The 27,824-nt window shown below is 43.9% G+C and overlaps 1 protein-coding gene across 1 annotated transcript in view; it reads right to left on the reverse strand.

Annotated features, from left to right (window-relative positions):
• Positions 1-2,240: 2,240 nt before the first annotated feature.
• Positions 2,241-27,824, reverse strand: part of ADCY5 (adenylate cyclase 5) — a 228,041-nt gene continuing 202,457 nt past the window's right edge. Inside the window, exons 11-21 of the mRNA XM_086615250.1 lie at positions 26,601-26,698; positions 23,771-23,858; positions 16,989-17,105; positions 15,261-15,425; positions 12,857-13,032; positions 8,886-8,912; positions 7,922-8,054; positions 5,272-5,535; positions 4,747-4,951; positions 3,824-3,948; positions 2,241-2,369 (exon numbers count right to left, since the gene is read on the reverse strand). Coding sequence (XP_086471376.1) covers positions 2,241-2,369; positions 3,824-3,948; positions 4,747-4,951; positions 5,272-5,535; positions 7,922-8,054; positions 8,886-8,912; positions 12,857-13,032; positions 15,261-15,425; positions 16,989-17,105; positions 23,771-23,858; positions 26,601-26,698 — 1,527 coding nt within the window. The remainder of the gene's footprint in view (positions 2,370-3,823; positions 3,949-4,746; positions 4,952-5,271; positions 5,536-7,921; positions 8,055-8,885; positions 8,913-12,856; positions 13,033-15,260; positions 15,426-16,988; positions 17,106-23,770; positions 23,859-26,600; positions 26,699-27,824) is intronic.

The following is a 27,824-nucleotide window of genomic DNA, read 5'->3' on the forward strand; positions in this document are numbered from 1 at the left end:
ACAACTTCGTAAGATGAATCGAAAGTTAAGACGACTGCAGACTTTCGTAAAGCAGAAAGCAAACCTGAAAACCGAGTGGATGGCACAAAGGTAATGAAACTCAGTGAGGGGGAAAAGGGATGGAAAGGGGGCAGGGAGGGGAGAAAGGCGTGACAGCGTGATGCAACTTAAGTAATTTGCAAACCAGGAACGATGTAAAGGAGCAAAAGTATAGTACAAGGGCAGACTTGGCAGTTTCACAGAAGTCAATATACTATACTTTTCGGAGATGTTTCCTAGTGGAAGCGGGAAGGAAAGGGGCGATGCCATTTAAGCTCACGTTTAAATGGCTTAATGCTCAGGTTATGCTTAGCAATATGGCAAATTAATTAAGACAGGCCCATGGATTATCACTTATTCTCGTTGTCAAGTAGGAAAAAATAAATCACCACCACCATAGTGCAATCATTAGGCTGTTAGTACTACAATAATTCTGCCCTGAGAAGAGTGGAAAAGAACTTTATTAAATGTCAAAAGATTGGAGTCATTTTTAGTGCTAGCCAAATTCAATATCAAAACTCTCCCCTCATAGAATATAAAAAATATAGCTTTTTTTAAATTATTTTCTTTTTTTTTTTAATAAAATATCAAGGGATTTTTCTTTAATAGTTAAAAAAGGTACATAAATGATAACAGTGAACTATTCATAAACCCCCCCCACTAGTGATAAAGATGCCCAACACAATATCAATGGCACTGTATTTTAAGGTCAACCACCTCATATACACATTTGCCATCATAACCTTTTTTGAAGATCACCTAATTCCTGAAAATTGAAAATCTGTGACTCAGTTTAAATGAGTGCCAGCTACAGGAAAGTCAACTCAATGCTGCAGTACATAGTTCCTTGTAATGTCAAATGGCAGTTACAACATCAGACAACTCTCGTATCAGCAGGATTCTATTAAGACCATCTATGAAAAATGATTTTTTTAAAAGTAAAGTTCAAATGAGCTTATTTTTTTTCCTCTTCTTATGAGAGCTCCTGTTACAGTTAGTTAGAAGATTTGCTTAGAGCTCTTTTTAACAAGTTGGACTGATACCGTCTCAGTAGCTAAAACTCAAAGGTCCTGTTTCCTTTTAAGATGCCACCCTTGGCTTGAATGCTGCATGGAACAACTCTGTGACTACAGTGTTTTGTGTTTTCCTCTTCTTTGGGGTTGTAGATTTTTTCTGGATTTTCATTTTAAAATGCATCTGATTCAGCCTGGAAACTCGCCTGTTTGTTGTTGGTTGAGTGTATAATGATAATCTGAAAACTGCCAAGTCTGTGTTCAGAGTTTTACGCACAAAAAAATTACACAAAGTCTACAGGTTATATACACTCCCACCACACCTTGGTGTGGACAGCCTGCCTTCTAATTTATGTATAATTTACAAAATATAGAATTTGGTATATCTGTTAGATCTCCATGTTTTCAATATTACAAAATAAAAAATACAAAAAAAACCACAACAAATTTCAGGGGAGTTCCCCCCACAAAGTGTCTCTTGTTTACATCTTTCCCATGTAAACTGATCTATACCAAAGAAGAGCACAGAAGACGTTTTAATAAATATGGTTGTAGAGCCGTCCTGCTTTATCTCCATCTTCCCCTCCATCGGATGTGCCAGCCCCGCTCAGATGAGCAGTTATTTAGCCACGTAGAAGAGGGGAAAAAGAGGGGGCTAGGCCTAGAATGTCTTCCACACTACTGATGCCCTTCTAAAGGCCTTTTGTGTGCTGCAACAGTGGGTGTCAATTTTGAAAGCCCATTCAAAACAGCTAATAAAAGCACAGTGGTACACCCTCAATAGCTGGCAGTATGGGATGGAAACATTATGGCAGTGCAAATCCATTCCAAAATAATGCTTTGTAGTGAATCATACATTCCTTCAACCAAGTAAATGTTGCGTTGCCTCAATAAATACTTAAATAGCTTCTCATATCATCCCGTGGTAGCAGCCTTTTTAAAAATTCCAAATTCAGGTCTTATCTGTGAGCTCTGTAGTACACATCTTTGGTCGATTAGCACTCAGCCAGGAACAACTCCAAGGTGGTTTCCTTCGATTGCCTTTCATGATGGGTGGCCAAAGAGTTTGCTGACACCAGCTCAGAGTCCCAGTGTGAAATCTCAGCTTCACTGCCAAAAAGCGAGTCTTCTCTGATTCACAATCTTGGGTAATGCAGGTTCCGTCATCACGTGACGCTGCAATCGGTGCTAACTGATGGGAGGCCCTTCGTTTAGAAAGTAGGTGGTCATTTCTCCTTTGCCTTTGACTTTAATTACCCCTCGATATTCCAGCTGATAGTTGTTGGCTGCTAAAACCTGGTACATGTCTGTAGTTACCTGCAGAATAAACAAGAGTAAGCAGATGCTTGTTGTGCCTTCCACACAGTCATTTCATTTGCTTTGGGAGTAATCCATGGACAAAATTAAAGTAGGATCACCTATTTCGTTTCTAAGTCAACTTTTGCATATCAGTTACTAAAAGGTTGGCACAAGTTGCAGAACAAACACCACCTTTAGAAACGGAGAAACTACAGAATTCACGTGGGGCACACAATTTGAAGAGAACCGCATTTTTCGAGGAGGTCAAAGGATAAAAAGAAACAAGTCTGGTTTTTACAAACACCTGGCAGTTCAGGGTACTTGGATGCATTCATTGTATCACTGGAGTGGTAGTAGGAAAACAGGTTAAAAATATTTTAAAAGCTCTCAAAAAATGGCTTAAAAATTATACAGTGGATGTGTAATTTAGAAGGTGTCATTCAGGGATTTGTTTTTATAGAAGAGAAGGTAAGGGGCAATGAGAAAGACCAAACAAATGGAATAATCCAGCCAGCGTCCAAATTCCTTGGGCAGATGCCATTAAAAAATAATCACTTGTACTGCAGAGCAGAAGTGTAAATACCAGATTTCCTGGGATATTTATTGCAGTGTATTTTCTCACCCTTTTTCAGGTGGCTTTAAATATTGCCACTTCGGACTTCCTGTTGCTGTAACATTGCTCTGCTGATCCGCTTAACTAGAATAAAAATTGTTGAGGGATTGTCTTGTAGGAAAGTCGAAAGGGTGTTGGATAAATATTGATCCAGTTAACTGACAGCTTAATTGGAAAGAAACAGCATGGCTTCCCCTCTTGGGTTTTACATCAGTTACTCAACTATTTTTACATCCCTTCAGCACTTTCCCCAAGGAATGACAATTCGTTGCTGTGGACATTGACTCAGCGAAAGCAAGACAGTGGAATTGAATCACTGGAAAGGTCACTGTCTGAAGGCCAAGGAGATGTTGGGTTGCAAGACAGTTTCCATTAACCCCTTAAACTGTCGTCTTGCTCTAGTTGTATATTCCCATCCTGCTGACGCCTGGATCCCTGCTGGCCTCACGACACACACAGTGTTGTGAACAGAGGTGTGATTTACAGAAACACGTATCTGAATCAAGCCCCTGGGAAACCAAACGACCTGCAGTTGCACGTAGCCGGACAGCAACGCCGGCAGCACGAGTGACTCATCATCGCAGCAGGACTGTGCTCACAGTGCCAGCAGTGCCAGCTCAACACTTCCACCCACAACTGAACCGCGAGTTTTTGACCAGAGGTGGCAAAGTTGGTCAGGATTAACAAGCAAAACGTGATGGTACCGGTAGCGTTTCCCAGTTGGCTTTCCTTTCAGTACCGTGTGAAGAAATATATAGCATAAAGGAATAAAATGAAACCAAACTTCCAGTTCTAATTACGTTGCAAAACGTGAAAGTGGCACAGGGCTGGCAATGCAGTTTTCCAGTGAATTCCTTACCTGAATCCGGTCAGGCACACCTGTACTGTCCATTCGGCTGGCTACATTCACCGTGTTGCCCCATATGTCATACTGGGGTTTGCGTGCTCCTATCACCCCAGCTACGACAGGGCCAATATTGAGGCCTGGAAGGAGAGAAGAAATCCCACAGCGCTCAGATCCATCACATGTGAACCACATGAAGCTCGAGGCAAGCTATTTTTCAGACAATAAAATACATCCTGAGGTTCATTGGTTCTAGCCATGCTGACATATGTCTAGCCAAAGTGTGAGGAAAGAAACTTTTAAAGAAAAGTTGGCTTCTTTGATCCATCATGCCTGTCTGACTGGTAGCACGGGCTCAATCTGCTCAATCCAGACCTACCTTCCAGTACCAGATAACAGGATAAGGTTTATTTGCCATCTGGCTGCCAAGCAAACTGTTCACTTGGAAGTCAGCACACAGCTGCAGTGATGCTGAGTGCCTGTGAGGCAGCAGCCTGGTGGCCTTCCAGAACAAACACCACACAACATCCTCACATTCCTTCTCCTTCTCCTTTTCTGAATCCTTATATTCCCTGACTTGAAAGACAATTTAATGTCCAAAAACGGCAGAGCCGGTGACCACAGGGGAGGGCAGGGAGCGCATCACAGGCAAAATGAGCCCAAGCTCAGCGACCATGTGAGCCCATCCTGTGGTAAGAGCTTCCCTGCGCCAAGGTCAGTTGCCCAACTGCTCCTGATTCTCCAGGGAGCTTCAGTAATAACGCTGCTACCCTAACAAAACTGCTTTGATGTTTCAGAGAGGCCAAAGTGGTCACCAGGCATAAGACAATTAACGCCACTGTACAGCTAAAGGAACGTCTATGGTTTTTACTCTCCATAAAATCCCAGCTGGGAATGACCACTACCTGTACTTAATCCTGTAAACACAGTGACATTACCTATCTTCATCTGGAAGTTGTTGAATGAATGTTCATTAATGTATTTCATTTGGTCCATTAACCTCATGGCAAAATCAGCCAAAGCTTTGATATGCGTCTTCCCTTCCTTGTCGTAAGTGGAATCGTTGAGGCCCGACGCAGCCATGTATGTACTGCCGATGGTCTTGATCTTCTCCAGCTGCCGAAATTGGTCTTCACTTATAATCTGTTTCACAAGAGAAGAGCAAAAGATGCAAATAAACCTTGAAAAACACATACATGCCGGTAATGTCCTTGCCACGCGTCCTCCCTTGGTGCAAGCACTGGACAGAGCCTCCACTACTCAAGTATAGGAAGAAAGGGGATTAGATATTCAGAGGAGCAACAAGGGAACGGAAGAGATTTTAATGGGGGGAGGGGGGAGAATGAAAGACTTCTAGAGCAAGGAAAAATGAACCATGGCACAAGGACTCAATAAGCCACCTTCCTTCAGGAGCTCAGCAAAGCCCAACCAAACTCATTGATTCGGTTCACTCTGTGACTTACTTCATCAAAATCGGCAATGATCTCGTTGAGCAGTCTCAGACACTCCACCCCTTCGTTGTTGGCCTCCAGCTCCACGTAGAACTCTGAGAAGTTGCTTATGGAGGCAAACATGACAGCCACGCACTCACAGGACTGGTAGTACAGTTCATCATTTCGCCGCTCCTGAGCCAAGAAATGGGCTGCCACGTCCTTCGGCAAAATGTTGTGGAGGAGGCGTCTGTTATAGGCCTGCAGCTCCTCCATTTCTTCTTTCTCTTCAGTGGCCTAGTTTAGGAGAGAGAGACAGTGATGTGTTTACTCTTTTGGTAACCGCTCTGGGGAGGGAAAAAAAAGCTGAAAATGAACTTGCAAGGAAGACAGAAACAGAAGAAAGGGGAAAACTGCAAAGGAGGGCAGAACCAGAGAGATGCAGGAACTTGTGTTTTGCAGTGGAAGATGGTCCATCTCTTTGTGTGCACACATGTATGTAAAAGCAGACATAGAATAAAACCAAAATCCAATGTTGCTATATTTCTGGGCCCAGAACTGGGTAACCTCTACATGTTCTGTTCCTTTTGGGGAACTCCACCACCATCCTACCATCCACAAAAACACACATTTGGCTTTCCCAGTCAAGCACAACAGGTTTCAGGAGAACAAACACAGCTCATCATTGCTAAAGTCTGACTGTGTGAGTGGCATTGAATTCCAATCCTCTCTCTCCTCCCCAAACGCTCATGTAGCTAAATAAAAGGGCCCTCCCTTTCCACAAGGTTTTCTAGGGTGCAATGACAGCCATGAAGTACAGGTACCATCGAGCCCATGAAACAGGCAGGTCTGACACTCTGGAGAGGACTTTTCAGCAGCCTGTAAAGCCCCTGTCTCCTGCGCTAGTGGGGGTACGGCGGGTGAAGGGGAACGTGAAGAGGATGCGTTGTCTTGTTTCTGCACTAATGGGTATGGATTTGGGTTTAATGTTCAGATGGAACCAGAGCTTCAGGAAGGATGCACCTAGGATGTACCTAGGCCACTGTGACTAAAATAAAAGAAGCATTCAGAGGAGTTCACTAGACTAATCAGACTCCAGAACCAGATTTGATTTCTCTTTGCAGACTTGCACGGTACCAGCATTACCTCAGTTCATTGCTTCTGGTTTGTTTGTGTACTGATCTCCTCTCTCTCCCGCATTACCTCATGACAGCAGTAGCTTCCCCTCTTGTTTTACTTTTTGCCACTTTGAATATTTCTGAGCAAAGGAAAAAACTGGGTCAGGCAAGGACTGGGGACAGCACAGCTGAGACAGGGGTCGCACACAGTGGTTCGGCTAATGGGAGCCCCGAAGACCTGTCCTGTGTACGGCATCCTCTGCTTCAGCAAAGGCACCAGGCAAAACGTACAGCCTTTTGAAATGGGTTTTCTTCAAACCTTTTTTCCCCAGAGACTTTTGTCATAGCTGGAGAGCTCAAGCCAGAAAAGGGAAAGACTTTCCTAGCACACTTGGGTCTTGGCGTGGACAAACATAGCTCAGCCATAATCTCCAGCCCTCGCTTTGAGAGGGGAGAAGGGATAACCTCCCTGCATCCCTTAATTACATGTTGGCAAAGGCACAAGCAATACTTGCAAAGCGCTTATGACTTTTCTCGTGGATGCTGGTCTCTGAAACAGGACATTTGAAACTGGAAATGAAGTTAAATAAGGAAGGACTCTTGAGGAGGTGATATGTCTGGACAGAACAAGGAAAACTCTTGACTCTGCCTGGGGAAGCAAATGCTTTGGCCAGCTGAGCCTAGATCTGGAACAGGCAAGTCAGCTCATCCCTTCCATTGTTTTACCATTTATAAAGGAGGATAACAATGTTTATCTGCTTCCCAAGGAGCTTTAATTAAGTGGTGCTTCCTCAGCGCCTCCTAGTCAAACCGCTGAGACCTGTTATTAGAACGAAGCCCTGCCATCCAGAAGGCAAAAAACCTATATAAAACCTGCAGTCCTGCGGTCCTCCAGCTACGAGTCCTGGGCTGAGCTGGTATCTGTCCTGCTTACTTGAGAATCACATACGATGCCCCAGCATCACCCATGGGCACAAGTAGTAAAAAAAATTAACACGGACCCCAGGGACAGGAGCACAGTGGCATTACCTGTAACGTGCTGGTTATCCGGTACTGCTGCCTGGGGGCTAATGAAGGTTGGATATCAAGCCAGTTCCCACTGCTTAACAAGAAAGTGAATGACAATGCAAATGTGAATCCTTCACACCCCTGAACACAGCGAACTAAAGCTCACTGAACTCTGGGAAATAATTCAGCAGCGAATATGAGCTTCTTATATTTACAAATGGTGTTGTTACAGGTTCCTGCAACAGTGGCAGGCTCAGTTGCCCAAATTCATTAACCCAGAATTCATTCCGCTCTACAACCCTTTACTGTGGGGACCATCCAAAGTGCATTTACAGGGAAACAAGAGGTTAAAGTAAATAACCAGGATGAGAGGCATTGAGTATGCAAAGTAGCAAGGAAGAGCAGAAGGTTACTAGTATGCCCAGTTACAAAGCAGATCTAAATTAAATTCAAAAGCACTTTATAACACTCCTCAACTCGACAGTGAATAGCTCAGTAGTTTTGTACTAACGTCAGTGACTATGTACATTCCTCCAACACAGCAAACACCCACTAACCTGGAGTTTCCAGAGGAAATCAAGCCTTGCAGTGGATTCCACTTGCTGGGCATGCAAGTACAGTGCCAGGACAAAGACAGTAATGATGACAGGGGTCACAATCTTCAGCGCAACTCGTGTCATCGCTGGAGAGCTGCAGCCAATGGAAGAGCAGAATTTCCAGTAAGACTCAGCGTGGAGGAACACAGCTTAGCCACATGCCCCAGTTCTCACTTTAAGGCTAACCAACCTCCAAGAAAAGGCTTTTTTCTTTCTTCTCAAAGCACGTGTTCGTAAGGGGACAAACAATATCTGCAAAAAGCTGAGGATTTTGGCTCATAGGTGCTGGCTTCTAAAGCAGAACTTTGAAACTGGAAATTTAATCCAACTTCTTAAAAAGGGTTAACATCAATATAAAAGCCATTTATTAGAGAATGGCCATACCTGTTCAGCCACCACTATGCTTGGCAAAACCAAAATGCTGACAGCTCTTCAGATTGCATTCACTGTGTTTCCTGCACTGGCTTCCCCAGCCTCCTAAGTCTGGAACTGTTCTACACTTACTGCTTCTCTAATTAGTCACTTCTTAATGGCCTTTGTTTTGTAAGTATTCTATAAACTGAAAAGAGCACTAAGACACATTCCCACCCCTCCTGACAAGCAAGCAAATAAAAACTGTTAAATCTGAATTACAGGGTTATACAGTATGAAAATATTCTTTTAATAAAACCTTTGACTTGTAATTACAAGTAAGCTCTATGAAGTGCTCTAAAGCAAGTTGACATAAGTCCCACAGGAAAGAAGATGCTCTGAGAATAGGCATACATACAAAAGGGCAATACTGCGGCCACTTAGGGCATTTGCAGTGTCTTGCACCAGCTCACAGCAATGCATAGTCAAGTACCAGACGTGCTGATACTGCACCCTGTGAACAGAAAATGCCTACTAAAACCCCATAAAAATACTTCATGCCAAAGTGACTCACCATGATAACGTTGCATTTGCAGACACACTGAAAAAAACCCATAAACACAAGGTTAGCAGAGTGTTTGCTCCCCCCCAGCACTCCTCCTCCTGTACTTCAGTCAACAGCACCTCTGCAATGCGGCGCCGCCAACACTGCGTGGGGCTACAGCTCTTTAAAGCAGAAAACTACGAAAAGATCGAGTGGGGGAGAAAAAAGGTCGACAGCGCTACACTCAAAGATCCATAGTTAATGTGGTTAAAATATCTAAGAAGCATTAAGAGTCAGAGAATCATTAGGGATTTTAGTGTCAGTGTGGGATACTTAGCAAAGGCTTGTGCATCCGTCACTACTTCATTAGGTCAGGCTGGAAAATTTGACCTAAAGAAGGAAGCTTTGAGGCTGCTATTTTGTGAGGGATAGCTCCTCTCCTCTCCACGAATTGTGGAGATGCATTTAATTCCTTTAACTCTAGCACTACTCCCTTCTTCTGCAAGTTGCTCCTCTCCAGTGCTGTGCCTAGCTATGGGCACCGCACACGAGTACGTACAGAAAGCCCTTGCGCGCGTTGCTGTTACTATCCACAACACGGCAAAGTACTCGTAGGAAGCAGAGCTGCTGGAGAAGATGGAGGGTGTGCTTTTCTTACAGTGAGCAGATGGAAAGGAGTTTTCTGGTAGGTAGTAGCTGGCTGAGTTCCTGACTGATCGATTGCTTAACACTGCTGAGTTTCTTCTCAAGTGTGGGTGGAGTATTAGGTGGCTGAGAACCAGGTACGTGTATCTTTTAAAACGCTATTGAAATGGAAAGGAGGAGATCAGTGCTAAAATTTGTGTAGTGGCATTGATGCAATCACAGCTTTGCAGGCTACTAACATGATACGTCTTTACCCTCAGAAACTCATAGCTGTCCTGAGAGCTTCAGGCCACAGTTTTCTGGGGCTGGGGAGGACCTCTCACTACAGAATCAGAGCTACAAATCATCAAAATCAAAATAGGTGAGGGAGCCTAACTGGGCATAAAATTAAAAAATAAAAGCATAATGACTCTCTAACCTTGTTTGTTCCGAGATATTTTCTGCACGTCTGAGCATGGCATTTTTTCTGACATGGATTTTGCAACCCACTGTTGTCTTGCACACGATCTATTGTGGGGCCTCTCGGTCAGCTCCAGCACTGAACACGTGTGCTTAGATGTGGACCCAGTTGGGGAGTCCCGGGGACAGCAGCTCCCATACTAAAGGTTGGATCTAGTTGGAGCTGGAGACACTTCCCACATGCAGTGTTATTCCCCTACTCCCCTAAATCACTACCTGGCCAAGGATGACTGATTGCCCCCCATTATCACACTGTCTTATGATGGGAGCATGGCAGATCTGACCCTCTGCACTGGGGCTGCAGCTCACTGTGGGTGTTACGTTTGCTCTAAAATCCTCAGCAGAGACTATGAAATGGAGCAAACCCAATATTTACAGTAACGCTTTGGAGGAGTGAAAATGCCCCATGCAAGCAATAATGCTGTTGCATTGGTAGGTTGCTCTCACATGGAACAGACACTTCCAGTAGCAGATGGCTCTTTACTGGAAGGTAACACAGAGAGAAGCGTGCCAAATACACTCTTACTCAAGTTAAGTGCACATTTTTAGCAGGAAACGTGGTTGATTCAGGGACAGCTCCCCTAGGACAGGAGCATCTCCCTTTTCACAGCCACGATGCCAAGGACAGACAGCCTTCAACCACAAACCAGAGCTCAAACAGAATTGATGGGCTTGATGAACAAATCACTGGGCAAAGCTCTTTGGGCTCCACTATGTAGGAACTCAACTTCGAAGATCACATTGGTCCATGACATCTTTAAAACCAATGCATTAGTTTTACCGTCTGCACAGGGAAAAGGTGACATGACAGCAGCAACATGCAACCAGTTATACTTCACACGTCACCACACTGGTGTGTCGCTGCAGTCAAGTCTAGCAGCTCCCAATGTACTATCATCAGCCTTTCAGTTGCTTGCATGCTGGGTTGGTTTGTACACAGAAGTGTGAAGTGACATCTGCATCACTTCTAATTAGTCAGAGTGCCATAAAGGCTGCAGAGCAGACAGTAATTATGTAGCTACCACAGGCACCCAATTAAAGTAGTATGAGGTCATGGTGTTTTTTTTTTAATACCAGCTGGACAATAAGGTACACCTCTGAACTATGTGCTACACGCTGAGCTCCCTTTTCCCACAACACACAAATGGACTGCCAGATGTCGGGACAATAAACAGCAGTCCATGGAGCTCTTCGGACAAAACAAATACCAGTTAGTGAGAGATAATATAGCATCACAGCAAGCTATTTCTGGGAAAACATGCTAACCTTCTCCACTTTATTACTGACACTTTGATTGTGATGTAAATCGTACTTCTAAGTGCTGTAATTTCTCTTACTGCTTGACTTACAAGAATGAAATGATATTTGGGATATAAAATGCTTTTATTTCTCTAATTGTGCTAGAAAATGCTCAATAGCTTCTGCTGTTGGAATACATAACATCTGCAAAAAGAGGAGGGAAACCTCATTCTCCCCATACCCCCACAGAGAGCTCCATGGAGTTTCCTACATAATTTCGTTTGCTTGAGTTAACAAAATAATTTAAGTGATTACTGCCAATGGCAGTAAAAGCCTTACCTCCATTAATCATTACTGGGCACACAGGAATGCTAAAATCATGGAATATTTATGTGAAGGACAGAAGTAACCAGATGCATCCGGCTTGAAAGGGTTAATGACTGTTAAGAAATTTGAGCAACTACACAAGCTAGTTTATAACATACAAGATAGTACTGGGAAGGACCATGGGAATCCTCTCAACCACTCTCCTGTCCAAGACAGGAGCAAACACAGCTATCATCCTTGACAAATATTTCACCTAAATTGGTGCTTTCTAGATCTCTGATTGTTCTTTGCTGCTCTGGACTCTCCATTATCGTGAACTTGCCTTCTTGCCCCAAACTGGAAAACATATTCCAGGTTTGGCCTTCCCACACCCAAATACAGCAATGGTCTACTTCTCATGTCTTACAGGCAACTCTCCTTATTACACATCCTAGCACCATGTTCACCTTTAGACAACGTCATGATTTTATTGAGTCACATTCAAGTGATTCAAGTACTATTGTTGCCTACAAGGGGAATTCATCAAAACAAGTAGTTAACACAGCAATGCAGCTCCCAGTGGGAAATCAAACTTGTGGAGCAGAGCAGGTTGGCAGATGTGCTAAATTTCCCTCCCCGGAGTGACCTTCAGAAGAGGGGTAACCATGTCAGGGGAAGGAGGTTACTATCATGATTGACATGTGACCTGGTGATGACAAACTACTTTTTGTATCCAAAAAGGCAACTGTCAACTCCCACTTAGCCTAGACCCCTGTGCTGGGAATTGCGCTGAGACTGGCTGCGATGCTGGATTTTCAAACGTGGACATGTGTCCAACGGCAACTGACACGAGATCACTAGTCAAATGTCAACCACCATTCCACCACCCCAACCTGCGCTGAACAGACCAGATGTCTGAACATCTCAGTGGTTCATTATCACACCCCTGAGCCAGCTCAAGTTTGATGGAGTTGGTTTTTTTCTTTTTTGAGAAAAGACATTTCTATATTGGGAGCGTAATACCAGAAGAAGTGAGAATGACTAACTACAGCTCCCCATTTCTGGAAGAAAAAGAAACACAGATCCACTCCGATTCCAGTTATATTTTCTTATTAATAGATAGTTCATTAGTCAAGTTCCAGATTAAAAAGATCTTAAAGGGAACTGTGTTCTACTCTTCAGAGGTGGAGAGCAGCATTTACAGAGCCTTTAGTTTACAGTCACGCCTTCTCTGGTATCATGCACTTCCCTTGCTCGCACCACAGCCTCGGCGCTCCCGTCTATCTAATGTCACACTGAAATCATTGGGTGAAGGAAATTAGGTGAAGATTTCAGAAGTGAAAGGCACTTACTAGGTGTTAGCTGTAACCAGGAGATCTGCATTGTCAAAAAGGTTGACCCCTGGCACTTCCACAATGAGAACATATATAAATTCAATGATTAACATAAGGATCAGTTTTCCAATACAGCTGATCTGAAGGAACACAGAGCAGGCCAGGAGACTCAATAAGACACTGTAGGTAAAGTACTGTATAAAGACAAAAAGGGAAAAAAAACAACAGAAGAGAGATGAATGTCAGCTGGATAAATCAAAACTGAAAACAAAGGAAACTAAACAGAGGGATAGAGAGGGATTGGGAGTTACGTAGTTGAGCTGACCAAACATGTAAACCTGGGGCTGCCTGTGGGATCCTCCCACGTTACAGGGGATTTAAGTGTTAAAACTGAATCGATGGAGAAGAAAACTCTTGCATTCTTCATGATTTGCCTTACACTCAAGAGGCATAGCGGTACCCAAGGTTGTGATGTAGGTTTGCCCTGGACACGGATACCAAATTAGCAGAAAGCACCATCCAGTTATGCTGGAGTACTTCCTGCTTTAAGGTCAAATTCTGGTCTCAAATTCAGATATCTACACAATACATGAGACCAAGGGTATTAGCAATTCACACCAGCAGGACAGATACCCACTTGGGGCCGGTTGGAAAGTATTGCCCCTGCTGATGTGACACACTGAATCCACCAGCAAGATACGGGCTGGACAAACTTCTGCCAATGCCCAACACCACGATCATTTTTTCTGCCAGTGGTTGCAGAAGTGCTCGCATGTGAGGTAGTGTCGGCCTCCGCCACACCTGGGTGTTGAGGGAGCAACTTCTGCCAATCTGAGAGCTGAATGTTCAGCATTCCGGTGCTTTCAAATGCAATTGCAGACTGCAGGTGCCATTTATGGCTCCTGGGAAAGCTAGCATCGATGTAAAACGAAGAGAGGCAGGTTATCCACCTCATCACCTACTTGCTATCAAAACTGTGAAGATTTAACCTTCCATTCTGTCTGACCAAAAACCTCTATCAGATGCCTGAGGCAATCCATCTTTTCAGTTGAAAGCAAGCCTAGTTGAAGTAGAAATATGCTTATATTCTGAGCTCATTTATTAATAGTTCATCACTGATATATTAAATTAGAGAAAATAACTTATACAGCTTGTAACTCGACCCTTCAGTTTCTACAAAACGGTGGATGTTCCCTGTGGCTAAGGAGTAGGATCCCACCATATCCTGAAAGCACACTGAGAGCAACAGACAATGCCTGTACCAGATCCAACATCTGCCCTGCAGAGCACAGGGGAGGGAATCCTCACTTCTTATCCCACTGGCCAGCATGACCTGGCTCGATGCTGCCATAGCACCCTGAGCACGCAAAACCATTGTTCCTCATTGCTTAAAATCCCTCTCTGTCCTGATCCAGCACTCCTGCCAACTTCATGATGGGCACAGATGGTTTCTGGTTCTCCATTGTGCCAGATTTTGCTCCTGGGTCTTTCTGCGGATATACTAAGAGTCTTTGCAGGGCTGAAAGTCACAGTAATGGTGGTCTCAGAAACCTCACTGAATCAGATAGGGATCATATTCCTGTTAGGCTAAATGGAAACAGGTTCAGCGGGATATCAGGGCTTTCAGTAGCACCTTGGACATCTGGATGATAACAGATCAGCCATAAACCTCTCAGGTCCCCATAAATCCAGATGATCTTGATGTAAATTCTGCCCCCATTCTAGACAGATTTTTTTTTTCCTTTTCAATTTCCAGTAGACAACACACATAATGGCCATGATGTAAAAACTCAGAGAAAGGTCTTGAATAGCTATGCAAAAAGATCATTTTTCTTTGGCAAAGTATTCTACCAGTGTGTAAAATATATCTGGGTTTTTTTGGCATTAGAAGCATTTTTATCTGAAGACGTAGGATTTGCATTTGCAAATTGAAGTAGACCACCATCAGGGCTGCTAACCTGCCTGAGGCCAGAATCTATCATACCTAGTGAAAGAAGATATAAGTGAAGTTTTTCATCAGGACATAGAACAATGGAGGGAAGCGTTATATCTATGACTAGACACTGATTTTCAGTGAACCGATTTTCAAGTCACATTGAGTGCCCACAAACTCCTTTGAAATGACTTGCAGTTCTGCATGCCATTAAGGACTTCATGGGGAAAGGCCATTTCCTCTGCTACAGGCAGGATCCAACAATTATAAAAGCCTACTGATTATTCAGCCCTGAAAGAACTTAAAGATTAATGTGGACTCATGGTAATAACTTCAGACACTTAAGTTTGTGCGTAGTAGCCTTTGTCAGTCCTATAACGTCAGTCAGGAGCAACCTTGCTTTCCTCTGAATCACTGAGATTTATCACACAGGTTTTATAGCCCCTTCTTGGATCAAGCTCTGCGACTCATTTTTTTTTCAAGCAATACCTCTGGAAAGTTGCAGTTGGGCAAAGGACTGTCACAGAATCCCTGCAAGGTGCCCAGGCTGTAGTTGGAAGTCAGGTTGCTGATAAGGCATATGTCTACCCGGTCAGGAGTGATGTTGTATTCTGCGGCCATGCAGCTGGCAAGATCCACAGTGCTGCACATGAACTGAACAAAAAGATGGTATTAAACTCAACAGCATAGACAAGGAGAAGAAAACAAAATAATTCGTATCAATTAAAAAGCCTCTTGGAAATGGTTGCAACAATGTGCAAAATATGCAAAATGAAATCACCGGCTTATGTTTTACAGCATGGGCAACGGCCATGATTTTTCTCCCCCAAAGTATTAATTAATAAAATCCAGGCTGTGCCCTCTAGAAAGCTAGTTTTGTGCTCAACTTCACGTACAACTTCATGTCTGAAAGTTCGCAGGCAGAAGCGCTGTAGATATTACACATACAAATATATCCTGCAGTCTGTGATAAGGTCCTGGTGTTGCTCTATTTCTGCTGACGGGAATTTCTGAGCTGATAACTTTCCCCTGCTATCTCTAAAGCTTCTGCTGTGGAACCTTCTACAGGGAAGACTTTAGCAGCAAGGCTCAAAGGCTGATGCGCTATGTTATGCTGAGGAGGCAGCAAAGGCCCATTCTGATCTCCTCCACGTGCAGCTCTGACTGTCCATTTTGCTGATTTTTACACTAAGCAGTTTATGAATGCAGAGAATCACACACCATGTAGAAAAACACAGCTCTAATTCCTGCATGGTGCTTAGCAGCCCACACCAGCTCTCTGCAGGTGCCTCTGGGGGAAGGCAGTGGGGTGTCGATGCCACTGAGCTGGCACCTCCCATTCAAATGCCTCAACAGAGCATAAAACTGTTTCTAAATCTCCACTATGTGGGAAGATAAGGCAAGAGGAAGTAGTGGTCTGATTTTTAGGTGTTTCAGCCTCTCTGTGCCAGTGGAAGTCAGCGCTGCCTCAGCGAGGCCATAACTGAGAGGACCAGAGGGCCACGGGAAGTCTTGGTAGCTATCCCTGAGCTCAGGGCTTTAACCCCAGGCCCATCTCCTATTTTCCTCTCTCTTAGAAAATGAAATAGATGCATGCAAGGTAGAGAACATCCAAGTGGTCTCTTTAAAACACATTCAGCCTTCAAGCCATTTGTACAAGTGAGACACAGCAGCTGCAGGGTGCTGAAGAACAGCCTGTCCCTTGCCCAGCCCGAGATCAGCAGCGGCGTTGGGATACGAAGCTAAACCACCCCAGCCCCAAAAGTGCAAGTCAAGACAAAGTCTTCAGAGCCCCTGTTAGGCGGTTACTGCTCTCGGAGCAGGACGCAGCACCGTGCAGGAGGCCGGCACAAAGCCTACGCCACGCTTCAGTCCCACTCAATGTGGTGGGAGTTAAATGACGCATCGGCCTCGTGCTGGCCCTTCACGCAGGGGTACGCTTCCGGGTCGGCTCACGTAGTTGGAGCAGAAGCATTTAAAGAATTGCAAAGGAACATGGGCACGAATCGGTGCCAGGTATATAATGTGCTATAGGGATGGCAGCTGTCAGGCTCCATTTCTTTTCTGTGCCCGAAAAGCACACAGGAACTGATCACAGGCACTGGAAGCATTGGGCAGAATTTCACTAAACCCAGGGGTTTAAGGGTTAGGATGCTGCAGAGCACCATCAGAAAACCATGCAGAACCCAGTGGGTCAAAAGGAAATAACACACATACCATGTTGACAAAGGCAGATAGAAAAACCAGGATAATGGCAAAGACTCCAACTAAGGTACTATTGGTCCTGGACTGTACAATCTTCCTAGAAAGAGTCTGGAGAGGAGCTGGGAAAAGCTGCATGTGGAAAAAAAAAAAAAAGATTAAATAAACATGTAAGATAGTTGTTTGTTTTACAAATTACAACCTGCATTTGAGCTGCCCGCATCCTTCAGTGTGGCATCTGCGCAGATGCTGCACAGGGGTTAGAGAATGGTGATGGGGGATGGCAGCTCCAGGACAAGGGTGTGCAGGAACGTGACCGTCTTGTGGCAGCAGGCCCAGCTGGCTCACCAAATCGACTTAGTCCTTCCTAATGGGAATGATGGCTCCCGAGCCAAGATAGCATGGCTTGCAGGGCTGTGTTCATCCTGTCGTGAGAAGCAAACCACAAGCCATCTGTAACCAAAATAGCCAGGAGCTTGAGCCTGTAAGTTACTGGATCAAAAATTAAAAAAAGCAGAAATGAGAAAACACATGCCATGTCCCTTTGATCACAAAGGCGTATCACAGGACTTTCTGGTGCCATTTCAGAAACAGACTGTTAGAAAGCCCAGGCTAGTCTCACGATCTGTCAGACCCTCGGTGAAAGGCACTGGAGAAATCAGCTGGCCCTGTCTGGTCTGCAGTAGTCAGCACCACAGATACATGGGGCTAAAACCAGCCGCTGGTGAGGGCGATCACAGAGGTCCCCTGGACAGGCTGTCCCAGTGACTCACTGCTATCAGAGCTACAAGCTTTCTTCTAACTGCTTTCTGACTGCAGGCCACCAGCGTGCCTTGCTTCAGGTGCTGCATCGTACCCTGGGTAGAAACAGTCCCTGTGTTGAAGGGGAGACTAACCAGGCGCCCTTTGCAGACGGGCCACCCCTCGGCGTCGCACGAAGCCTCCTCGCATTGCGTGAGCTACCAGAGGAGTCCAGAAGACAACGAAACCAACCCCTTCTCTTCATGTGCCACCACCGCCCCAGGGTAAGCTCAGGGCTGGAGCAGGAGACGGACGGCAGGAGACCCTCGCGCACTGACGCCCTCCCGCCGGTGAGCGTCAGCCCCGTGGCGCCCTTCCCCTCCACGCCATCACACCGCGGCAGAGGGGCTCTGCTGAAGATGGTCAAAGCTTTTTCCAGAACCCGACTCTCCTTTCCCCACCAGCACGCTGCATGAAAAACGAATCCACTACAGGGTATTTTTAGAGACACAAAGAAGCCAGCAGCGCGGCGACACGGCACTGCAATTTAACTATGACTAATGTTTCTATTAAAAGTCTTGCTTTTCCCTTTTATCCTTCACTCTTACATCTTCAAAGATGCAACATTTTGTCAGTGCATAGCTTCCCACACAGCAGTCCTACAACGTAATTACGAAGCGTTTCAACGGCCAAAGCACTGATTAGCTGGTGAATTTTACAGGGGGAGAGAGAGGTTGTGGCAAGAGGTTTGAAAGAGCTGATTTCACCTGCCACCAGCACGCGCACAAAAATCCAGCTAACTCCAGGCGAGAGGAGAAGGCACAGCCCTGTGCGGGACGGGAGGAAAGGGGAAATCGGGGTTATGACTTACTTGCACTGAATGAGGATTCATTCAAATTCACCGAAAGCTTATGCAATCCTTCAGGCTCAGGCAGCCATTGTAAAACAAAGCAAAACACCTCTCAGAAATAAACCTTGCTGATACAGAAATCCTTGGCTCTGTTGACAAGCCGTGAACCAGAACACCTCCTTGCTCTACCATGTCCAGCTGTTTCCTCTCGGACAGCAGCTAACAGAACTCTACCAGCGCAGGGATGTTGGAAATGCCATGGGGCTCTCCTCTACTCTCACTTTTATAGGATTTGGAGGGAGGAAGAGGATTTGTTCTGCATTTAGACAATTTTCTCACTAGATTAGAGCAGGACAGGTTTTCCTGCCATCTCTTTGTTTAGGCCTCAAGGTCAAGCTCCACAAAGGTACACAGGGACCTAACCTCCTTCTGTAATCTCTGGGAAATCAGGCACCTAAATAAAACTTAGGAGTGCTTTGTTGTGGATTTTGGCTTAAGCCCCTGCTGCCAATGATCCCAAAAAAGCCTGAATTTGAACCAAGCCTGAAATATCAAGCAAAGCTATCAGTGGAAGACACTTAAATTCTAATGAAAACATGTTTTCTTTGTATTAATTTGGGTTCTCGTTACTTTTCAAACTAGGGAAAAATTTCGGTCAGTAAACAAGTACAGCTGGAGAAAGTCCTGAAGAGGAAACAAATGCCAAAAACCATAGGAGGTCATGATTGCAACAGAGAACACAACAGCACAGCCACACTGCACATCTGAGGAACCTCTGCCTTGCAAACAACCTTCATGGAGGCTCTATGAGTAATACTCTCCCCATTTCACAGGGGCAGATAGAGACCAGGAATACTTGCAGCTTGGAGGACTTCTGTGGTAGAAATGGAGGACCTGTCTCAGCTCTGACAATTCAGCTCCACTCTAGCAATGATCCCTCCATAAAAACATCCACAAGTCAGGGGTATGACAAAAAAGAAGAATAAGAAAAGAAGATGACTTCCTCTCCCATTCTCCAATAACAGAAAATAAAATATAAAATAAAATAAAATAAAATAAAATAAAATAAAATAAAATAAAATAAAATAAAATAAAATAAAATAAAATAAAATAAAATAAAATAAAATAAAATAAAATAAAATAAAATAAAATAAAATCCCTTTTGTCCTAGGAAAAGAAGTGGATCATTAGGACATTAAAGTACAGTGAAAATCCATGCACTGTTGCTGGTTAGCCCATTGGTTTGTACTGTCCAACATCATTTGCTCCTTTTAACAGGACTCAAATCTTGCCTCAGTGAAGAACAGGACAACAGAATGTCTGATGAAGTGACTGCATGTGCACTACCGGGAACAAAGGCTGAAAGAGAGGATGTGATCTATTTGGGCAGCCAAGATTCACGTTTTGGTTGCCACACAAGCTTGAGGTCACTCATTAGCCCTCTTAAAATCCCCATGTAAAGAAAAATAACCACAGTGGGAAAAAGGAAATTGGATTGTCCAGTTGATTCCAGTTCATTCTGAACTGAAATGCATAAATGCTCCTCCAAGACGTTATCTCCCAGAAAGGAGAGGCTCTGAAAGCATGCAGGTACCAAGGAATATAGAAGTGGAAGGTAGGGCACTGTTGTACAGGCGAAAGTCCGAATTTAAAAAGTGATCCAGCAAGTACTAGTGGCACACACCCTCCACGACCTCCACTCCTTTGCATGACAAAAATACACTAAATAAAAACTGTACTTTGCAACAACAGCTGATCACGGACAGAAGAGTAATATTTCTCCTTTTTGTCTTCTTAACATATATTGTGGACATTGAAAGCTGCTTAGATAATTGCTGTTGTGTCGTAAGATGAAAAAAACTGAGGTCTTTAAGTTTTAATTTTTCAATTTGTAATAAAAGCCTTTGAGTCATTTTGAAGTACATTAAGATGCTTCTGGAGCAAAAGACATCATCTCCAGGCAACTTGATGTTGCAAGTCTATTTATGGAACTTATTTCACAGTGATTTATTAGTCTATTAAAAAAAGTACAGTTTTCAGAGGTATTATTCCCCTTGCTCCCTTCAGGAACATCTAGAGCACCTTTGGGAGGCAAAGAAACAGGTAGGCAAGCTGCATTTATCTAAGGCTACAGAAAAACTTGTTTTCTTGTAAAGGATAACTTGAAATTTCTCTTATACATGCTCCCAGGAACATGTAAGAAGTTCAATTCCACCCAGCAGTGTAGATACCAGAAGTTAAAGATTTTAAGAAGAAACACAAACTTGGTAAGTCAGTAGCAAAACAGATGTCTGTCAGTGGAGTATTTGTAAAGAGACTCTGATTCCCACGACCTTAGACTCTGTTGGGAAGGAACACCATCTCACAGTGGCCAAGTCTTCATGGAGCATCAAAGTGAAGAACTGGAAGTCTCTTGTTTATTACAGCTGAAGAAACTTGGAAAGCCAAGCTGGCTGCATTGGCAGTTCCAGGATCAACTTCTAGTCCATGGAGAGTTTTATAGTGGAAGATAATAATGACAGCAAAAGAAAATAAAACATGATCAAGCTGTCCAGAAAGAGCCTGCTGGCCACTGTCAAAGCCAGACATGGAGAGGCCAAGACGGGGAAGGAAAATCTCACATGAAAGCTGGAAAGAGGAAGAAAAAAGAGCCACTTATCATGTAACAGCATGGCAAACAGGCAAAAGTTATGCTTATGCAGATATCCTGGGGGGGACACCTGCTTTCTAACTTCGTGTGGAATGAACCATTGGTATGTAAAACACATGCTTTCCTGTCCCACATCCCAGTGTGAAACAAAACAAACAATGTTGACATCCCTGTGTCTTAAAATTGCATCTAAAGGATTGGTAAAAGCACTTTTCTTGTGCATATATGTAAAAAGGCTTCCTGGAGCAATGCGGACTACAGAAATAAAGTAACGCTCCTTAACCAAGAGCTGGGTAAGCCCATTGCTTAAAAAACTCTGACTTGAAACACCAAAACCTTTAATGGCAGAAGCAGGTTGCAGCTACTGGGAGCTGCTGCCATAGACAGGTAGCTGACAAGCTAGAAGTACCCATCCCCCTAAACAGGTCGTCTCATAATCAGATGTGGTCAGCAGAGGCTAATTTGGAGCACTAAAAAGGGGTAATCAAAAAGGTACTGGAGCTAGAAGGCCAAATATATTCAATATCTGCAATCTTTGCACAGAAGGCACCAGCTACACTGAACACTACACATAAGCACCTTGCAGGTCTGGGCCAACACGCTGAAAACTCACTTTGGAAATACCAGGAGCTTCGTGAAATCCCATTGAATTCTGATGTTAGTCTGAATTCCCACTGATGTCTTATGTTTCCAGGGCCTGTGCACTGAGCCAAAACCAGACTAAAAACAGTCGCAGGCACCACCGAATCGGCCTCTTCTACAGGAATTTGGAAGATCAAGGCAAAGAAGGCAAGATTGAACATCCACCTAGGGTCATGGAGACTGAAAAATCCTGTGTGCCTTTTAAATTAATCGCTAATTAAGATCAGTAATAATATTAAACCGAAAAGCCCAAACCCAAACCCAAACGTCTGAATGATGACAGGAGGAGTGAGTGCTGCTGTCAGTATGTGTAAGCAACCCAAGCCTGTCAGGACCAGTGGGTGCCAAACATCTATGCGCCTTGAAATCCATTTGGTTGCAAGTCAGGCAGCTCAAATGCTTCAGACGTCTGGGTCTACCACAGCTCCTGCCCCAGTATTTCTACAGCACCAGTAGAGCTGGTGTGTTGGTGTGGCTCTGCACAGCTGGCAGTGTGCTGGGATGTTGCTGCCGGTGGCACTGCAGCATAAGTAGGCTCCAGCACACCTCTGCCTCGAGTTTCCAAGTCCTTTGTGGCTGTAACCAAAAGCTTTCTATGTTGTGTGTTAATCAACTGCTAATCATATTAACTGCTGATATCAGTTTACAAACTAATGATACTCAGTAGCATCCTCATGTACAGTGGACATACTAAGTATATAACCAGGCATCTTTGGGTACCATTTCCCAGCTCAAGGGATCCAAGCCTTCCTATTAGCACTGTTATTTCTGACTTGCAATTGCTGGTAAACAAGCAGGACCATCAGGATGTTGTGCTTATGAGCTAGGCTCCCTTTCAAATTGTCATAAGCCCAAGGGAAGCCCCGTGAGTGAGTTAAGTTCAAATATAACCTGAAGCTTCTTTCACTGGGAACAGTTTGGAGCTCTTATTAAATGAGAAGGCAAAGCTTAATTCTCCAAAGCTAACTTTCAAAAATCAGAGAGACGTGAAAGGTGCAAGTCTGTCAAGAGCACCCACATTCAACTGTTGAAAATAGCACAGAGAAGATAATGAAAGTGAGGCAAATCATCTGCCTGACATAATCCATTACCCCACTGATTCTTCTGCAGGAAACATAATGCTACTGAGCTATTTTATTCCAGGCTCTGAGGAACAACACTGAGCTTGGGCGAAGGAGCCTGAATCTGAACACTTTCCACGTTCAGACACTGCTAGACCAGAAGGATCCCCAAAACTGCAAATACAACCAACTAGCATCAACATTTTAACACGAATACCTTTGAGCGAAAAAGATGAGCACAACACCCTTCCCAAAGCACTGACTGCCAATTTACCACAGACTGCCAGGAAGAATTAATATGTTTTCAGATTTTACACAATGTATGTATTTGCTTATCACAACCAGTTCAAGAAAGTGCCCACTGAATGTTGGAAGCTCTGTACACTCATCTGAGAAAGGCTGATAAACTTCTGTATGTTTACAGCTTTTACTTTCCCCTAGGACATTTTTCCTTGATGATATTCTGCTTCTGATTATTTGCCCAGCCAAACATGCATATGCAGCAGGGGCCAGTACACAGGCGACTCTGCAGGAAGTTTACAGGGAGGAAACGAATGGTCAGTGTTTTGTTCCACATTGGGAAATGTATTCTTCTCATATCAATATGAGAGTGCCTGCAGGGGACTTAATAGACATGCAGATCCACACAGCGATTACTTCTCGCTGAGCTAAAGAGATGCCAACCCTAACATCTGTTTGCAGTTCATTCTGTCTTATCAAAGGCTTTTTCTGTAACCCTTATCACATAGTGTGGAAAGGACGGCTAACAAAACATGCTCTGTTAGCTGAAGAAACAGATTGCTGATCCGGTTAGCTTAGGCAAAGGACTCTACAAAGAAACCAAAGTACTCACCTTGACACAGGAGTAAATGACCGAAACAAACACCACTGTGGTCAGGATCAGGAAACAGGTCAGGTAGAAACCCAGCATAAATGTAGAGCTGAAATCAAGGAGATTTTTTTTTTTTTTTCAAATGCACACCATATAGGATAGCTACAGCTCTGCTCTCCAGAATATGACATTTGTACAAGCTATGACACACTGCATGGGCTTTCCAATTAGGCTAGCAGTAGGAGACACGAGGTGCCTTGAATACCAACAGATACTCTGTCCTATTTCGAATTACTCACGCAGGTTGTGGAGCAGACAATACTGCATCTTTTACAGCAATCCCCTTCCTGCTGGAGTGACAGCAGAGGGACTGAGGAATATTTCATGTGCTAGAGGAGCTGACAGAACAATTTGTTATGGCGGGTGGGCCCCCGGCTGGCTGTGGGCAGGAGACCCCTGGGAAGGAAAGCGCGCTGAGCGCTGCACTGCAGCTGAGTGGGAATAGCCTTAGTGGGAATAGCTACCCGTCCTTGCTGGGCACAGGGAATGCCTGTGCTGCACCATTCTCCGTGCTCTGTCTTGTAAATGGGACAGGAGCAACCATGCCACAAAGATAGTCAGGGGAAACAGCCTTAGCTCAGCCAACTTGATAGGTTCCTGTTCCTGCCAACTTCGAAGTATAAACAGGGCCAACTTGGTACTATGCATTCTCATCTGTTTTGACCATGATGACATTCAACAACAGTTTCCCAGTGACTGGTCTCAGTGTGACAGGACAGGCCTCCTCCCAGGAGTTAGCCTTGTCATAATTTAAAGCAAGTATTCTTGCAACGTGATGTTGAGGCCAACCACACCAAAGCCAGGTGGCCTCTGTGTTCTCTCATGACTACTAAGATAATTGCACTTGCTAATTCACTGTTTGAGCCTTTGTGAAATTCATTAAAGCTATTCCTCTTTATCATCATAAATGATCATTGCCATTTTGTCTCTAGTTTCACATTCAAATTCCATGTTGTATCTTTCATGAAGCTCTGATGGTGACACGTATACACCTGTGGTTTCAGTTGCTGCTTAACCGTTACCTTCAATAACAGATCAAAACTATGTAATTGAAATATAAGGAAAAACAAAGCAAAAGGCGAAGGAAAGTATATCTAACCTGCAGTTAAAATAAGGAATTTTATTTACTCTTGAACCAAATCATCTTTGAGACAGGCCAGGCTGTGCAAGGCCATTTCAGAACTTCCCAAAAAAACCCAATCACCACCCTTATGGATGGTGTGGAAGGAGACTGAGCAGCGTGACATTTACACCATGCTGCCATAAGGGATTGGCTCCTGTGTAATACAAAGGAGTAAGCCATATGGTTGCCACAGATCAAAAATTGTCAAGTTGTCATTTAAATGTTAAACTGGGTTTTATGGAAACAGCTTAGAAGCTGCTTAGGGAGTTTGATGAGCAATACAAAGGCTGGTAGAGGGCCTCTGCAGGTGTGAAATCACAGCAGTAATACCCAGAGATCCAAAGCGTAAGCCCTTGCTAAACCAATTACTCTCAAATAACAGTTTTGGACGTAATTAACGATGAGTTAATTGCTGGGACTGATCTAGTTTGAATTTTGAACCCCTTTCAGCTTCACTTCCAGTTTCCCAAAGTGGATCTCTCTGTTTACACAGTGCATCTGTACTGATGTTGTTTTGCTGATTCAATCTGTGAGCAGAAATGAATGTCCTCCTGCCTGGAAGAGTGAATGACCTCAAACATCAGACTGTGTGTTGTTTCACTGACCTTATGAGTATCGGATCTGAACAGTGCAAACTAATCTCTACTCTGAAAAGATCTGTGGTGTGAATAGAAGCAGAAAGCCATTGTAATGGTGTATAAGTAATATCAGAGTTCTCTTTAAATAATTTTTTGTCTTCTTGTAATGAAGATGAACTTGGAGCATTTTCAGAGCTTCTGTGATCTTGTTCTTCAGATTAAAAATGACTAACTCCAAATTTATTTCCAACACAGCAGTGCTCAGTGAATGATATATTATTGCTACTAAACTAGAGCACGGGAAATACCAACATGCTTTAATTTTAAGAGATTTTTTATGAACTCTTTGAGAAGAAATACCATGTCTGCAGAGTTCACTGCTGGAACAGACCCAAAGGCCAGGGTTACACTGTGCCTTTCAGACAAAGCATTTCACTGCAGGGTCCAAAAGCACTGTGCCCCACAGCCCTGAGGAGCTTATGTCACTCTTGCCCAGGGAAGAAAATGACTGCAACCCCCAAACCCTGAGTGAGCTACCCAAAGCATAGGCAACTGTAGCTCAACTCCTTCTCTGCCTTTCTTCTTGCACTGGTACTCTGAGTCCAGAAGAATAAATGCATGAGAAGTTATGCCTCATCTGTGAAGCAGACCCTGAGACCTCAGTGCTCTGAGCAATGAGGCTGTGATGAGTTTTTCACCTCCCTGTCCCACTGCCTTCAGATAAGAGGACAACCTAGCTTCATGTTGTGAATGCATACTATGCCTTAGTAGGCAATTCTTCCTACTTAGTGATATTTGTTTTTCAAAAGCTTATAAATGTGCTGAACTGAATTTTCTAAGATGGAGGTAAATGGTAAGAGAAATCACACTGGGAAAACAGAAATCCTCACGTGCCAGTGAGGAGGTTTTAATCTGCACTAGAAATGAATGAAAACAATAAGCACCACGCATCACTTGAGCATGAATTATTTAAGGAGTTTTCTCTTCCCCTTGGTGCTCTGAATCCTCAAGAAAAAAAAAAAAACAAAGAAAAGTAGGCCAGAATAGAGGTGGGGAGCAGATGGGAGCAAAGGGATGAAAAGGTACTCACTGTGGCACGATTATGATTTGAACAAAGCAGATGAAGAGGAAGACTAGGGAGGCACAAGCCACGTAGGCTCCAAACCTGTCATCCACCTGCTTGGAGTACTGCGAAAAATGCAAACAGGGTTATGTTAGTGGGAAATTTGCCTGGCTGCCTTTTCTCCACAAAAACTTCTTTCTTGGCTTCCATTTAGGTCCTTGGAAAGCAGGACTGGTAGGAAATGACTAACATTACAAACTCCCCTTCTCCCTGGGCAAGCTGTAAGGGCATGAACAGACCCGAAGGCCAGGGAACAAACCCACACAGCTGGGTGGAGAGGAGATTCGCCATCTGCCCCTTGCACGAGAGGAACAGGGATGGATTAACTGGGGCCAGGATTCTAGGTCACCACCGTCAGACATAAACTTCTTCCATGGGAAGTTTCCTCCAACAGGCATGAATGTTGCTAATGAGAAAACCTTGTATGTTGTGCAGACGGCTTGGCTCGTTTTAATGATAGTGTGAGGATGCTGCGGTTTTCACATAGTCACTCCTTCCAACTACTTGTCAACATATTGGTCACATGGGAGCTGCATCCGATTCCCAAAGATGCTTTATTTAGCTTGAAGCACGGTTCTCACTACAGACAGTCTCAATGTTTGAACCACAAAATAAAAGGTGCTCAGAACAGGTGAACTGCTAATTTCCCTGGCAGTTTTCAGCTATAAAATTGAAGGGAAGGAGTGTGGGGAAATTACATGCTTGAGCTTTTATCAATTCCCACACTGATTCATTGAATAGCCGTAAATCCTGCAAAGGTCTGCTTTTGCAATAGGTTGTAATTTCTGTCATTGAAAGAGTGTTTCTAAACAAAATGATAAATAATTAGTGCAAACTTATTACTGAAGCATTTTCCATTGAATAATGAGTTTAATCTGAACACCACTCAAGTGTTTCGAGGAGCTGTGCTTGGATTAAAAAAAAAGGAAAGAAAAAAGACTTTGACTTTCTTTGGGCAGTTAAAACCAGCAGTTTATATAGTGCCCTCAATAACAGCATCTGGGTACCTCTGGACTTAACTGAATTTAACTTTGCAGACATCTAGAGTAGATGCTGTCTCTATTATGTAGACAGAGAAATTGAAATAATCTTTGCTTCACAACAATGATATCTGAAACAAAATCAGGAAGCAACCAGCTATTGGGGAGCCCTAGGTCTGTTAATCCCCTTTCTTGCATTTGTGAGATAGAG

Source organism: Tauraco erythrolophus, chromosome 8 (genome assembly GCF_009769465.1).
Source record: "Tauraco erythrolophus isolate bTauEry1 chromosome 8, bTauEry1.pri, whole genome shotgun sequence".
Classification (NCBI taxonomy): domain Eukaryota; kingdom Metazoa; phylum Chordata; class Aves; order Musophagiformes; family Musophagidae; genus Tauraco; species Tauraco erythrolophus.